Genomic DNA, 14,079 nt, shown 5'->3' on the forward strand with positions numbered 1-14,079 from the left:
CTAAGGAAAACTTGTTGCATGTATTGAAATATAAAATTACTTTAATGAAAACATAGCCGAAATGTTTGCTTTTTGAATGTTTTGTTGCCAATATCAAACAATTGTTTAATAGTAATGGGTTTAAACAAGAATAGAAGAGCATAACGTTTTATTTAATTATCTTGTCTGTTTAAAATTGCCACTTTTCACAGTCTGTTTATAAAAGCTGATAATATATAAACGCATTGTAGTAAACAAGAACTCTACACTGTACAACACCGCCACCGTGTGGACAGACGAGGAACAGCATTTAAAACACCCGATTGGCTGCGCTCTCAGTGATGTCACTTCCTGCATATGACTTTCCCCGGGAAGGCGCTTTGGCGCGAGCTGCGCTGTTGTTGTGTTTGACGTGACGCCGTCGCGCATCGGGTAGCTGTCAGTTTGCAGGCAGAGAAAAGAAAGAAACCGTGAAGTCATGGCTCCGGTATCAAACCCAGATAAAGAGACTGACGTCCCGGACGGGGGTGAGTTTGCTCCTCGCGCGCTGCCCGTTAGCCGCTTGTTATGTTTTGCTAGTTTGCGCGTCGATAGCGAAGAAGCTAACGTTAGCTAGCTCGGCTCAACACCCGCTTCGCAGTGCAAACCTGCGTCTTAAACCTTTATTTTAAGAGAAGCTGGCGTTATTTAGGCTTAAATATAAAGGGGTAAAGGAATGACAGTTTTCATCGCTGCCTCGTGAATCTTCTGCACAGTTTATTTATTTAATTGTCGTGTTATCAGTCGCATTAAAAAAGCCTTCGTTGGAGTCCATCAGCTCTCACTCTCATTGCGCCACAAGCCAAACTTTATGCGAGTCTTCATCACAGTGTGTCTCATCTTTCCAGGTGACCAGGGTGATGCTGGCGGCCTGGCCAAGTCTCGCTCCAGGCGGGAGAAGAGGGAGAAGGCGGGGAGGAAGTCTGCCCTGGAGCAGCTGAAGAAAGCCAAGATGGGGCAGAAGATCAAGTATGAGGTCAGGGGAGAGCGTGTTAATGTTATGGATGCTCATGTGCTCCTCTTTTTGAGGTTGTTTTGTGTTAATGTGAAGCCTGACAGCCTAATATCACATGCATCATGTGGCTGTAATGAAACTTTCCACACAAAAAAAGTTAATTTACTGAGCATCTTCATCGTCTTTTTCCAGGTGCAGGAAGTTGCCAGTGTTTACGAGGAGGTGGATGAGGCGCAGTACTCAAAGATCGTCCAAGACAGGCAGGAGGACGACTGGATCATCGATGACGGTGAAGTTCAGCGCCTTGAATCCTCTGCAGGAATATGTGTCACTGTCTAGATCACGTGTGTCAAACTCAAGGCCCGTGGGCCAGATCTGGGCCCCCCAAGATAATGTTTAAGTTCGATCAGATCTGGTCCTCCATTTTGTGACAGATCGCATCTCTGTTGCTTCTCATTTTGCTTAAAAAAAACTGAGCCTATTTAGTGAAGTCTTCTTGTGCTGGTTAATTTTTCAGTAATCTTTGATTTTGACGTCAAAAGAGCAACAGAAAGCATCAAAGGAGACCGATCAGACTCCTGCTGATGAACTTACGGCCAATAAATTATGTCAGATGTCTGACTTGAGTTAAGAAATTCATGAGAAGGCAAAAGAAATTAATGCTAATAATGTATCTGTTCAAGTTTGATCTATTTTTCTTTGTTCAGTAAAGCATATTTGTTCCAAATTCTATGTAATTTATCCCTGGGAAAAGATATTTCATATTTCTATATGAATGATTTGACATATTACATCTAAAACCAGGGGTAAATTATGTATTTTTCAATAAATATTGATCGAGATTGACCCTTGGCTAGGACCAAGTTTTTCATTTTTGGCCCCCCTGAGGTAAATGCAACAAAGCCCAGTAGCATTGTGACGTTAAATAAACACTGAATGTTCAGCCGTGATGAGCTGATGGTGCTTCCTGCCTTTCAGATGGGGTAGGGTACGTGGAGGACGGGCGAGAGATCTTCGACGACGACTTGGATGACGATGTAGTCGAAAACAAAGGTAAGAAGGTCCTTTACGTTGGGTGAACTTTAAGGCTGGGTGAGCAAACGCGAGCGGGAACCTTGTTTTGTTTTGGTGTCAGCAGGAAAAAGAGGTGCTAAAGGAGGAGAGTCGAAGAGAGCCGTGAAGAAACCCGTCGTGTCCAAACCGAACACCATCAAGAGTCTCTTCATGAACAGCAACGTGAAGAGGCCTGCAGAGGTGTGTATTTAGAGACGCTCCTGTCCCTTTCAGCTCATCTGTCGGTTTTTTTTCTGTAGTTATTCTTTTCCTTTTGACATTTCAGTGACTAGATGATGATTTGTGATATTTTTCTCTTTTCCTTCTCACTTCCAGAAAGATGTGGATTTGTCCAAAGATGACCTGCTGGGAGATATTTTACAGGACCTGCATGCTGAGGTTTGTAGCAGCTGAGCTTCAGTTTAGTGTATTTCACCAACATTTAGCTTTTCGAACTCCACTTGTTTCAATCTTGATGACACATTATCTTCTCTTGTCCCTAATTTGCCTGACATATTATTTCACCTTTGTTCCAGAAATCCCCTCTCCTCACTCCTCCACCTGTGGTCACCCTGAAGAAAAAGAAGTCTGCGGCGTCGCCCATGAACCCATTCTCCATCAAGCCGCAGATTTCAAAGGTACTTCGACCCCTATTGTTTTATGCGGCCCACTTATTGAACGTCTAAGATGGGTCTGTCAGCTAGCCGAACACCTCAACTGAAGAGACTGTGAAACAAACCTGTCGTTTCAGGAGTCGCCTTCAGCTGCGGGGTTAAAGGCTAAAGTGATCCGACCGCCGCCTTCAGAGCCCACTCCCAGACCGTCGAGCCGCCCTCGTCCCTCCGTCTCTGATCGTCCTCGGGAAGAGCACAGAACGAAGCCGGAGGAGCCAAAGGAAGAGGAACACGATGAAGGTCAGGACAGCTTACAGCTTTGTAGTCCTTCAGCTGTTTAAAGAGAAAACATGCTTACCTTCTTTGCTTTTGTGTTCCTCAGAAAACGACTCTTTGGCCTTCGACGAGGTGGACTTCGATGAACCAATGGAGGTTGAACCTGAGGAGAAGACGCCCGTCGTTAAAGAGGATGCTGATTCTGGACCCAAAGCAGTGACTGCAGTTAAGGAGGAGCACACGGTCAAGCCCCAACATCCCATTCTGTTGTGAGTTCTTTTTTCAATTATTATTAGTCAGCAGATGTATTTGCTTACATGTCGGAGGATTAGCTGAAGTTACACAGTTACATAATGACACAACTATTAGTTATTTGATAATATAGATCATATAATCTTCCTTTTTTAAGGTCCAGCGGGGTTGGAGGTTCTTGGGGACAAGAGGAGGAGAGCGAGGTCAGCGAGGCTCCTGCAGAGGTGCAGGTCGACTCCAGCCAGCTCCCCCTGGTGGAGGGCACAGACGGGGAGCAGGTCTTCCGCTTTTATTGGTTGGATGCTTTTGAAGACCCGTACACCCAGCCAGGTGGGGCGTGAAAACGAACAACACGCAGTTTTCTGTTTCAGTCAGCCCGTTTGGATTTACCCTGATGTTTGACCTAAACTCTGCCCCAGGTGTGGTGTTCCTGTTCGGGAAAGTGTGCATTGAGTCGGCAGAGTCTCACGTCAGCTGCTGCGTTACCGTCAGGAACATTGAACGCACCATGTACCTTCTCCCTCGTGAATACGTAAGCGCCGTCCTCTGCCTGTTCACGCGGCGTGTCGAACTCTTATTTGTTGACTCCGCTGACTTCCGGAGTGTTTTTATCCACAGAAAACGAACCCGAAGACGGGGGAGGTGTCGAACACACCTGTGGGGATGATGGACGTTTACCAGGAGTTCAGCGAGCTCACCGAGAAGTTTAAGATCATGAAGTTCAAGTCCAAGGTCAGTGCTTGTGTTACTTACACGCCGTACGGAATAATGAAGCGTCTGATCTGGGTTTGTCTCGTTTTTTTTTTTTTCTTCTTCTGGCAGAATGTGGAGAAGAACTATGCTTTTGAAATTCCTGACGTGCCCAGTCAGTGCGACTACCTGGAAGTCAGATACTCTGTAAGCAGGCGCAGGAACATCCCAGCCCGTCCGACCCTGCGGGTGGTAACATCTTCGGTGCGTTGTGTTTTCCGTAGGCCGAGTTCCCCGCGCTGCCCTCTGACCTTAAAGGGACAACATTTTCCCACATTTTCGGCACAAACACTCCGAGTCTGGAGCACTTTCTCCTCAGCAGGAAGATTAAAGGCCCGTGCTGGTTGGATGTAAAGACGCCACGTAAGTCAGATGTCGAGGTTATCTCTTTTTTTGCCCTTTTTTAGGTAAAAAATCAGATACGTCTTTGTATAGATTTGTTTTATCGCTCAGAAGTGACAGATCTGCCATCTCCACCTTGCTTCTCTTAGAGCTGATGAGCCAGCCGGTCAGCTGGTGTAAGGTGGAGGCTCTCGCTCTGAGGAGCGACTTGATCTGCGTGATTAAAGACCTGCCGCCCCCGCCTCTCACCGTCATGTCCGTCAGCCTGAAGACCGTTCAGAACCCCAAGACGCACCACAACGAGGTCAGAACGCCGCCAAACGTACAAGAAAAATGTGTTTGGAACGGGAATGTTGATCATTTTGTCCAAGTCATTCTCTATATTACACCTTTAGTCAGAAATGAATTAGTTTTCTGATGAACTCAGCCTGTTTTTCTCTGTGCAGATTGTGGCTTTAGCTGCTCTTGTCCATCATCAGTTCCACATGGATAAAGCTCCTCCTCAGCCTCCGTATCAGACTCACTTCTGTGGTGAGTTCATCAAACTAATGTTTTTATCTTTTTTTTATAACGCAATTATATTTTTATTTTTTAAGAGTGGGACTCAGTTTCTGTGAATGTGTTGAAGTTTTGATGATGATGTCTCCTCAGTTATCAGTAAACCAGCTGACTGCATCTTCCCGTACGACTTTAAAGAAGCTGTGAGGAAGAAGGTGAGTCATCGTGCAGCTTTAGACCCGAAGGTAACCTGAGCAGAGTTGTATCTGTCTGCTGTTGTGACAGCAACAGGCTCACGGTCACACAAAGCACACAAATCTTTGTTCCCTCTTGTTTTTTGTTTTTAAACATCTAATAATAAAAAGAGCATGGGGGCTGCGTTGGCTCGCTGGTCAGCCTTTTAACCCTGAGGTTTGAGCTCAGGTTGAGTCAGGAAGGGCAAAACAACTTCCGAATCCTTCATGAAATGTAGCTCGGCACCAAATTATTGCAAAAAATGTCCGAATTTGAGTCCATATGGGTGCACTACAAAACAGGGCTTTCTGATCTTCTCCTAAAACTCTGCTAAGAGCTTATGGGTACTACGATGGAGGTTCGTTAGCGTAACGTTAGCTCAGACTTTCTGCTTTGGTCTCTGAGCATGTCCAGATAAAAAAAATGGAAGAATACACCAATCCATGAATTAAAAATTAGAAAATCGTGGTGACGCCACACGAACACAGACCCTCCTTTATTATAGTCAGAACTCTGCCTTTCAGCTCATCGTTGCTGGCTCAGTGCACCACGTCTGATTATGAGTGTCGAAACAAACAAAGAAAACACTTGTTGAGTTGCGATGCTGATGATGTAACGGTCTCTCCCTGTTAGAACGGGAAGGTGGAGATCGCGGGCACAGAGCGCTCTCTCCTCGGCTTCTTTCTGGCCAAGATGCACAAGATCGACCCCGACGTGTTGGTGGTGAGATGAGAAAGCAGCTTTACATTTCAGCTCCACTGTACGGCTTATCTTTGTTCTTTCAGCAGAGATAAATGTGTTTTTGTTGTTGTTGTTTTTTCCGTAGGGTCACGACATCTTTGGTTTCGATTTGGAAGTTCTTCTGCAGAGGATCAACGTGTGCAAGGTTCCCCACTGGTCTAAAATCGGACGCCTCAAGAGATCCAACATGCCCAAACTCGGGGTAAAACCAGAATCAAGGAGAGAAAAGGCTTTCCTGTAACACGCAGCACGTAGTTCAACTTTTTGTTTTCTTTCCGCGCGCTTGTTGCGTTCAGGGCCGAGGAGCCTTTGCAGAGAAGAGTGCGACCTGTGGCCGTCTGGTGTGCGACGTGGAGATCTCCGCCAAAGAGCTGATCCGCTGTAAGAGCTACCACCTGACCGAGCTCGCCGCGCAGGTGCTGAAGGTGGAGAGAGTCACCGTCCCTCAGGAGGACATCAGAAACCTCTACAGGTGACCGAGCTTCGTCCAGATCATCCAGAAACGCCCTGCTGGCTTCATTAACCGGCGCTCGCCTGCTGCGATGCGTTTCAGTGACTCTGCCCACCTGCTGTACCTGTTGGAGCTGACGTGGACGGACGCCAGGCTGATCCTGCAGATGATGTGCGAGCTGAACGTGCTGCCCCTCGCCCTGCAGATCACCAGCATCGCCGGCAACGTCATGGTAACTCGCAGAACTCAGAAATTCCAACATGTTGGCTCCTGCTGGTGATGCATTCACTGACAAAAAGAAATATTTCTACCCGCTGCCTGGTGGGGAAAATGAATTGGCCTACTTTTAAATGAACTTTCTCATTTTTCTTCCTGAAATTAGGGGAAATGCATAACTCATTTCATTAAAATGTAGCTTAATAAACAAAAAACTCAACCTTTTGTTAAAACTGAGAATTGTCACACTGAAGGAGCTTAGAGTGTGAATAAAGTCATTTTTATTTGTTTAAGACACCAAATATATTCTCACGAGCACAGAAAAGTAATTAATATTCATCATAAGTGGCCTTTAATGTCTTGATATAAAAAATAGCCATATGAGGGGATCATTTAGAGCCGTATTTGTGAGGAAGAGTAAAATTTTAAACTTTACTTTGTAAAAAACCTTTAGCCCAAAGGCAGGTCAGTGTACTCTCTAGTCTATGATACATTTATGTATTGTTACTCTCCTCTGCGTCTGACTTTAACGTTCTTTCTGCCTTTTTTTCTCGCAGTCTCGCACTCTGATGGGCGGCCGCTCGGAGAGGAACGAGTTCCTGTTGCTCCACGCCTTCCACGACAAAAACTACATCGTCCCCGACAAGCCGTCCTTCAAAAAGGCCCACCTGGAGGCCGTAAGGATGCACGCCGAAGCAGCTCACGCGCCCTTTTTTTAAATTATTTTGCTTTCATTTTCTCACAATCGCACGTCGTTTTCGTCCCTCCAGGTTGAGGGAGACGACGACGCGGATGCAGGAAAAGGGAAGAGGAAGAAAAAGGCGGCGTACGCTGGAGGCCTGGTCCTCGACCCTAAAGTTGGTGAGCGCCGCACGTCTTTAAAAAGTTATGTTTTCCGCACGGCGCTCGGCGTTTTCCAACCCCCCCTCCCTCTCTTCTCTCTCTGCAGGTTTCTACGACAAGTTTGTGTTGCTGCTGGACTTCAACAGCTTGTACCCGTCGATCATCCAGGAGTTCAACATCTGCTTCACCACCGTGCAGAGGCGGGCTCACGGCTCCCAGAAGAGGAGCGAGGTGCGTTAAACACACCGCGTCCACCTAAGACACGAGCAGGGCGCCGGAGAAACGTCGTTGAGTTTGTTTAACCCCCCTCGTTTCCACGGGAACAGGACGACGAGCCGGAGGAGATCCCCGAGATCCCAGATCCCGGCCTGGAAATGGGAATCCTGCCCAAAGAGATCCGGAAGCTGGTGGAGCGACGTAAGCAGGTGAAACAGCTCATGAAACAACAGGACGTCAACCCGGATCTCTACATGCAGGTACACACACTCACACACACATCATCTCTTTTTCTACTTTACAAGTTAACTTATGTTTGATTGCAGATGTTTGGTGTAATAGTGATTTAATGAGTTGAAAAGATGCTTAAAAAATATAAACCAGACATTTAAATCAGCTAAAAATACAATGTTTCTTTAATTAACAGCTTAAAATGTTATTAAGGCTAAATTCTAGATGGTTAAAGAGTCCTAAATATGAGAATTTACTTTGTTTTTTTATTTTAATTTGCCATTAAGAGCAGACAACATGTTTTCTGTCCTGTGTTATGAACAGTTTTTGTTTTTATACAGCATCTTTAAGAAGTACTGAAATGCTTCCCTCTGTCCCTCAGTATGACATCCGGCAGAAGGCCCTGAAGCTGACGGCGAACAGCATGTACGGCTGCCTGGGCTTCAGCTACAGCCGCTTCTACGCCAAGCCCCTCGCTGCTCTGGTCACTCACAAGGGGAGAGAGGTCAGTCAGACACGCAAAAAAAAAAAAATTCATCGCAGCTACATTTTCAAGCGTACCAAAGTCGCAGGAAGTTTTACAGTCTCACAGATCCACGCCAAACTTCCTGCCCTCCGTTAGGACACGCGGTTTATTGGAAACGGAACGGGTGGTTTTGCAGAAGAGGCCGGTTTCTCGGCAGATATTTCCTCTCGGAGCAGAGAAGGCCTCAGGCGAGTCGGTGAGGGCCGCGTTCCAAGTAGAGGACGCGTTTCTTACAGATCAGCTGCAGCTACTGCACTGAAAAGATGAAGCATTTGCGTTTTTAATCCACCAGAGGGCGCCGTTAGATCACATTTGACTCGGCCACTTCTGTTTCTTTTCCTAAACTTGTCTAAGTTTGTGTTTTTCTTCTTTTTTTTCACTTTGTCCCACCTCACATTTGATTTTCGGTCCCTTAACAGCTCCTCTGCCTCCCCCTCTTGCTCTTCCTTTTTAATTTTAAATATAATCATTCACTCCTTTTTAGATCTGGATGTTTAACACGAGTCACACTTTGTAAGAAATTCCCCAAATTAAAAAAAAAAGAAAGAAACACCAAAAAAAAACCTCATAAAATCCGATCGTGTAAGGCCTGACGGACGTGCGCTCTCAGATAAATTGGTGCAAAGGAGCATGTGACAAACAAGCTAAAGCTGGGCTTGTAACCGAACACCACACACACACACACACACACTCCCACCCTGTCAGTGATCGGACTCATGTTCATTTAATGAGCTCTAACAGTACAAGTCTTCAGCAGAGGCATCAGACTTTGCCTCAGGGGAGTCCTTCATTAAGATCCTCTTACGCACTCATTGTGTTCCCTAATAGAGGGCAGGGCAGCAACTCACCGTGCGTGTTTGTTATTCTGCCGGGTCCACTCGGTGTTCGGCCCGACATGATTCTCTGCTGCAGGTGGGAGTTTCTGTCACCAGCGAGAGGCGGATATCTTAATTGCATTTCCCCTCCTGCTCTCTTATTTACACGCAGCTCTTTATGGGATTTTGAGCATCTTAAACCCAGAAGCGGTACATCTGGGATGCAGCTGACATTGCTGAAGTTGCAGCATGTAGTAGTTATAAAAAATAAGTAGAAAAAATGAGAAGTTTGAGTCTGGAAACCTTGTTGTTTTCTGGCTGGGTTACTACTCTGACTCTTGTGCCCACTGGAGTTTCAGACTCGGTGGAAAGTGTTTAGTTGATTGTAATTTACAGTTTGAGCCCGTAGATATTCCTGCATCCTACACACTGAACCTTAATTAAATAATGTATTCTTTAAAAAAAAAAGAAAGAAACAACCATATCAGTCTGATTGAGGGCTGGTCAGAAATTATACTTTTACACGGTTAATATCTCATGTCTTGATTTTCTGATCCGAGCTGTTTAACAACCTTCTTTTTTTCTTGCAATGTAGTTGAAAAACTTAAAACAATAGAGTCGCTGAAGGTATTAAAAACCGCTCCGCTGAGTGTGTGATGAAGCCCTGACTCGAAGCAACACTTTTGACCTCTCGTTCGTGTTTTTGTGTTCGTGCGCAGCTATGCGTCGCAGCTTATTTCGTAGATTTAAGACCGCCCTCGAGTGGCGACGGAACGCTACGACACCGAGATGTTTGTCTGTATATCTGTGTTTTGTAGTTGACTTACTGGCACAAATACGGCGGACTAAATAAAAATAAGTAGAACCAGACCCTCCGATGTGTCATCACTTTGGTTAGACAACAAACACTAATCGTTACGCCCCCGTGATGAAGAGCAGCACAGGTTTTAGCCGCCTGTATCTAAAATAATTCGCTAATGGCGGCCGCAGAAACACGAAAGCTGTTTTTGAAGCCGCCTGAGCGTCCTTGGGTTACCCAGTGTGCTGAGGGGACAGTAAATAAATTGGATTGCGGTCTGTTGGGGCTTTACTACATTAGTACATCACATACGGCGAGGAGTGATGGGACATACTGCAGAGACGTGCATCAAAAGGTCATCAGTCACATCAGAACCCCCCCGTGGGCAGAGTGCTTAACTCGTGCCACGACTTGCTGAAGTAGCAGGATATCCCGCTTTGTGCGCTCGGTGTTGTGTTTACTTTGTATCCATGATCCGAGACGCGGCTCTATTTATACCGCCTGTTGGTTGTTTGGAGAAGGACTCCATCGATACGACGCGAGGAGTTCCCACTGGAGACGCAGGGCTCGCCGTTTGATAGTCCGAACAGACGCTTCGAATTCTGACAGCAAAGCAGCCGAACGTTCAGCCTCGAAGAGCTACAATTATGTTAGAAATTACTCTTTCTGTGTGAATGATAAACCTCTGCTGAAGGAGCTCAAAATGAGCTGGAAGCAATACTTTAGCTGAAACTTAAAGCAGAGAAATAGCTAAATGTAGCAAAGGGCTAAAGAAAAGGGAAAAGTAGAAAACATGCTAGCTAAATGTAGCAAAGTGCTTTCCTAAAGTAGCAAAATGTTAGCTGAAAGTATCGAAACACCAGCTAGAAGTAGCAAATACTAGCTAGAACCTAAAAGTAGCAAAACTCTAGCTATAAGCAAAATGCTAATTAAAAGCTAAAAATAACAAAGTGTTAACTTAAGACTAAAATGCTGTCAAATGCTACCTTAAAGCTAAAAGTAGCAAAAAGCTCAATAAAAGCTAAAATTAAAATGCTTGCTTAATGTAGCAAAAGGCTGGCTGAAAGTATCTAAACACTAGCTAAAAGCTAAAGACAGCAAATGGTAGCTAGAGTCTAAAGATAGCAGCTAAAAGCAGCAAAATACTAGCTAAAAGTATCTAAACACCAGCTAAAAGTAGGAAATGGTATCTGGAAACGTAAAAAAAGAAAAAAAGGCTAGCTTAAAGCAAAAAGTAGCAAAACTCTAGCTAAAAGCAAAAAGTAGCAAAATGCTAATTAAAAGCTAAAAATAACAAAGTGCTAGCTTAAAACTCCAATGCTGCCAAATGCTACCTTAAAGCTAAAACTAGCAAGAAGCTCCCTAAAAACAAAAATTAAAATTTTTGCTTAATGTTGCAAAAGGCTGACTGAAAGTATCTAAACACTAGCTAAAATCTAAAGGCAGCAAAAGGCTAGCTCATTGAAACAGAACACTAGCAGCTAAAAGTAGCAAAATACTACCTTAAAGCTGAATGCTAGCTTAAAGCTAAATATATGAAGAAGCTAGCTTAAAGATAATGGTAAGAAATGCTATCCAAAAGCAGCTAAATGCTTGCTTATTTTTTAAAGTATCAGAATAGTAGCTAAAAGTAGCATAAGAAGAAAAAATAGATCTGAAGCAGATTTTTAAGAAATTGAAATTGTTTATAAATAAAGTTACATTTTTTGCAAAGTATAAATGTTTCAAAAGACAAGTTTTCATGGCACCCATCTCCTGAATGAGCCGAACATTTTGATACATGAATGGCTAAAGTAACACAAAATATGCAGACTGCAAATAAATAAATAAAAAGGTGCAGAAAAATTTGAAGTTTTTTTTGTTTTTGAAGGGCAGACTTTACTCTGTCTGAGGCGTCTGCTCACATCAGCAGTGTCTGGTTCAGCCTCAGCCGCTCAAAGCAGCCGTTTTCTGAACAAAACGGCGCGTTTTTCCTCCTAAATGTGTTCGCTGCCCTTCAGCTAATAGAGCGCGAGGCCGGTAGTTCTCGGTAGTTTCCATCAGCGGCGAGCCAGAAGAGCCAGCTGGCATTTATAGCAGCGTTTCAAGTGTATTTGTGGGTATTGCCATTTGCACTCTTGCCCCCATTTTAATCATCACATTTGCACTCTACTTTCATCTCATGATTTAGGAGGCTTTTTATTTTTATAATTGTAACATGTACACTGATCGCCACTTTGTCCGGAGTGTAAATTCCCCCCCCCCCTCATCTGTTTGGACGAGTGTCCGGAGCGAACGTTTGCATATTGATTGGCTTAGCTCTCATCTTTCTGTCGCTCTCATTTTAAAACGAGGCCTAAATCCTCGTGGCGTTGGCGTTGCCGGGGGGTGGGGGGTGGGGGTCGGTTTGGGAGCCGCCGCGGTTTCTCAGACCTGGGAGGGCTCAGATGAGGAGGCTTAGCTGTAGCGCTTCAAATTTGGAAACTTACGTAGAACAAAAGCCGCCTCTTCTTTCACTCATTCCTAATTTTTTACTCTCGGATGCACTACTTTTTTATATATATATATATATTTATCAGTAAATACGTGCACTCAGAGTGTCGGTGCACGCACCACTGTCCGAACCCTGCCCTTTGTCGGGGAACCATTTGTTGTGGCCATACTTTATCCTGGAATGTGTGGGTATTAAGAGGGGAGTTGGGGGGGCCTGTTGGGTATTAAGAGGAAGGTGAAGGTTCAGGATTACACGGCCAAGAGGTCCACTACAGATTGATGTCCCCCTCAACCCCTCTGTGATATTTTGGGTTCTTTTGTATGACGGCCAGAGAACAGTTGAGTGGAGGGGAACGGAAATATGAAACACAGACGTCTCTCGTGCCCGTGGCCACGATGGAGCCAATTAATGTATTCACCCCCGCGAGGCGGACTTTAATCGTCTCTGCAGTCACGGAGGATTTTGAAAAAGGGTGTGATCTTTTTTTGACCAAAACTAATGTACGAGGAAAAGGGAGGTGCGGGAAAAAGTTCCAGGTTTCAGGAGGTTTTTGATGTTAACGATGCTGATTATCGCCCGCCGCCCGCGTTTCCTGCGTCCGTAACAAAGCGGACGGATTTCAGCGAAACTCTCACGGCTAAACGGCGCCCAAAATGTTTTCAGAGATCTCACAATATCACGTGCGGTTGCGCAAAACATCATATACGAGGGCCTTTATGTGAGCAGCCAGCAGCTAACTCACCCGTTTCTTTTTTGTCTAACCTGTTGCTGAAGCAGCAGAATGATCGCTTATTTACGTTTATCAGCTGTACGTGTAAATCGGCGTGTTTATGTCGTAATAGAAGATTGAATTTAACAGCAGAGGTTGGTGGAAGCTGATGATTGTTTTGGATTGCAGATTGGTTTGACCTTTGTCCCTTTTGCCAGCAAAGCTGACAACCATTAGCAGGTGTGCGTGTCAGGATCCTGAACGCCATTCTGCTGTAATTAAGTTTGTGTCCTTGTGTTTAAAAACAGCCTGACAGGAGCTCGTCGGTGACATTATTGGATGGCACGCAGAGGGGAAGGGTAGGAGTGGGCTTGGGTAACAGAGCCGAGGGTGCAGGGAGGTCAGAGTTTGGTTTAGGTTAAACCCCCCTGGATGTACATGTGTGTGTGAAAGGTTGTAATGAAGGCTAAGTAAATATTGTTGCCCCTATCATCCGTCTTGTCTCAAGTGTGACAAACCATTTCCCAGAATTAGACGCAGGAATATCTAATCCTCGCTGTTGCGTCTCATTTCGCCGCAGCGCCTTTTCGGACTCTGCGCAGCGACGCACCGGGTCTTAACGTCGCCGCCGCCCGGCCCTTTCATTCAGGGTGTCGGTTGCCGCCGCCGCCGCCTCAAGGATCCGAGAAGCCGCTTTTACATTTCCATGAATCAGACGCAAGAACACCGGCCCGATCGCGCCGGCGGTGGCAGATGGAGGCGGCGCTGTTTCCATGGCTCTCCAGTCCTCTTAAAGAGCTGGCTTTGCTCCTGATAGAACTGGACTTAACAAATAGTCACATGGGAGCAGCGCTGCTATTTTGGCTACATCGGCCCGTCTGTGATGGCCGACGGCGGAAAGGCCGAGCTCAGAATTTAAACTGCGACATTAGTAACACCTACTAATGAGGCCATGTGAGACCAGGCTAATGGCAGGGATTAGGATTGATAATAGATTGATCTGACATCTGCCGTCTTTATCAGGGCCACTGATACCACTGTTAATGAGCGGATAATTCGGAAATGGT

At 45.4% G+C, this 14,079-nt stretch overlaps 1 protein-coding gene across 2 annotated transcripts in view; it reads left to right on the forward strand.

The window, feature by feature from the left end:
• Positions 1 to 341: 341 nt before the first annotated feature.
• Positions 342 to 14,079, forward strand: part of pola1 (polymerase (DNA directed), alpha 1) — a 57,178-nt gene continuing 43,440 nt past the window's right edge. The window contains exons 1-26 of one of the 2 annotated variants that reach the window (XM_017428381.3): positions 342 to 506; positions 867 to 994; positions 1,166 to 1,262; positions 1,952 to 2,026; positions 2,109 to 2,227; positions 2,363 to 2,425; positions 2,563 to 2,664; positions 2,778 to 2,940; positions 3,023 to 3,185; positions 3,326 to 3,498; positions 3,588 to 3,700; positions 3,787 to 3,900; positions 3,991 to 4,065; positions 4,143 to 4,281; positions 4,410 to 4,564; positions 4,707 to 4,791; positions 4,912 to 4,973; positions 5,626 to 5,715; positions 5,819 to 5,935; positions 6,030 to 6,205; positions 6,287 to 6,416; positions 6,958 to 7,077; positions 7,171 to 7,261; positions 7,350 to 7,474; positions 7,570 to 7,719; positions 8,073 to 8,195. In XM_017428381.3, coding sequence (XP_017283870.1) covers positions 458 to 506; positions 867 to 994; positions 1,166 to 1,262; positions 1,952 to 2,026; positions 2,109 to 2,227; positions 2,363 to 2,425; positions 2,563 to 2,664; positions 2,778 to 2,940; positions 3,023 to 3,185; positions 3,326 to 3,498; positions 3,588 to 3,700; positions 3,787 to 3,900; positions 3,991 to 4,065; positions 4,143 to 4,281; positions 4,410 to 4,564; positions 4,707 to 4,791; positions 4,912 to 4,973; positions 5,626 to 5,715; positions 5,819 to 5,935; positions 6,030 to 6,205; positions 6,287 to 6,416; positions 6,958 to 7,077; positions 7,171 to 7,261; positions 7,350 to 7,474; positions 7,570 to 7,719; positions 8,073 to 8,195 — 2,997 coding nt within the window. In that variant the 5' untranslated portion in view covers positions 342 to 457. The remainder of the gene's footprint in view (positions 507 to 866; positions 995 to 1,165; positions 1,263 to 1,951; positions 2,027 to 2,108; positions 2,228 to 2,362; positions 2,426 to 2,562; positions 2,665 to 2,777; positions 2,941 to 3,022; positions 3,186 to 3,325; positions 3,499 to 3,587; positions 3,701 to 3,786; positions 3,901 to 3,990; positions 4,066 to 4,142; positions 4,282 to 4,409; positions 4,565 to 4,706; positions 4,792 to 4,911; positions 4,974 to 5,625; positions 5,716 to 5,818; positions 5,936 to 6,029; positions 6,206 to 6,286; positions 6,417 to 6,957; positions 7,078 to 7,170; positions 7,262 to 7,349; positions 7,475 to 7,569; positions 7,720 to 8,072; positions 8,196 to 14,079) is intronic. The other variant, XM_017428382.3, reaches the window with a different exon arrangement.

Source organism: Kryptolebias marmoratus, linkage group LG21, assembly GCF_001649575.2.
Source record: "Kryptolebias marmoratus isolate JLee-2015 linkage group LG21, ASM164957v2, whole genome shotgun sequence".
Lineage (NCBI taxonomy): Eukaryota > Metazoa > Chordata > Actinopteri > Cyprinodontiformes > Rivulidae > Kryptolebias > Kryptolebias marmoratus.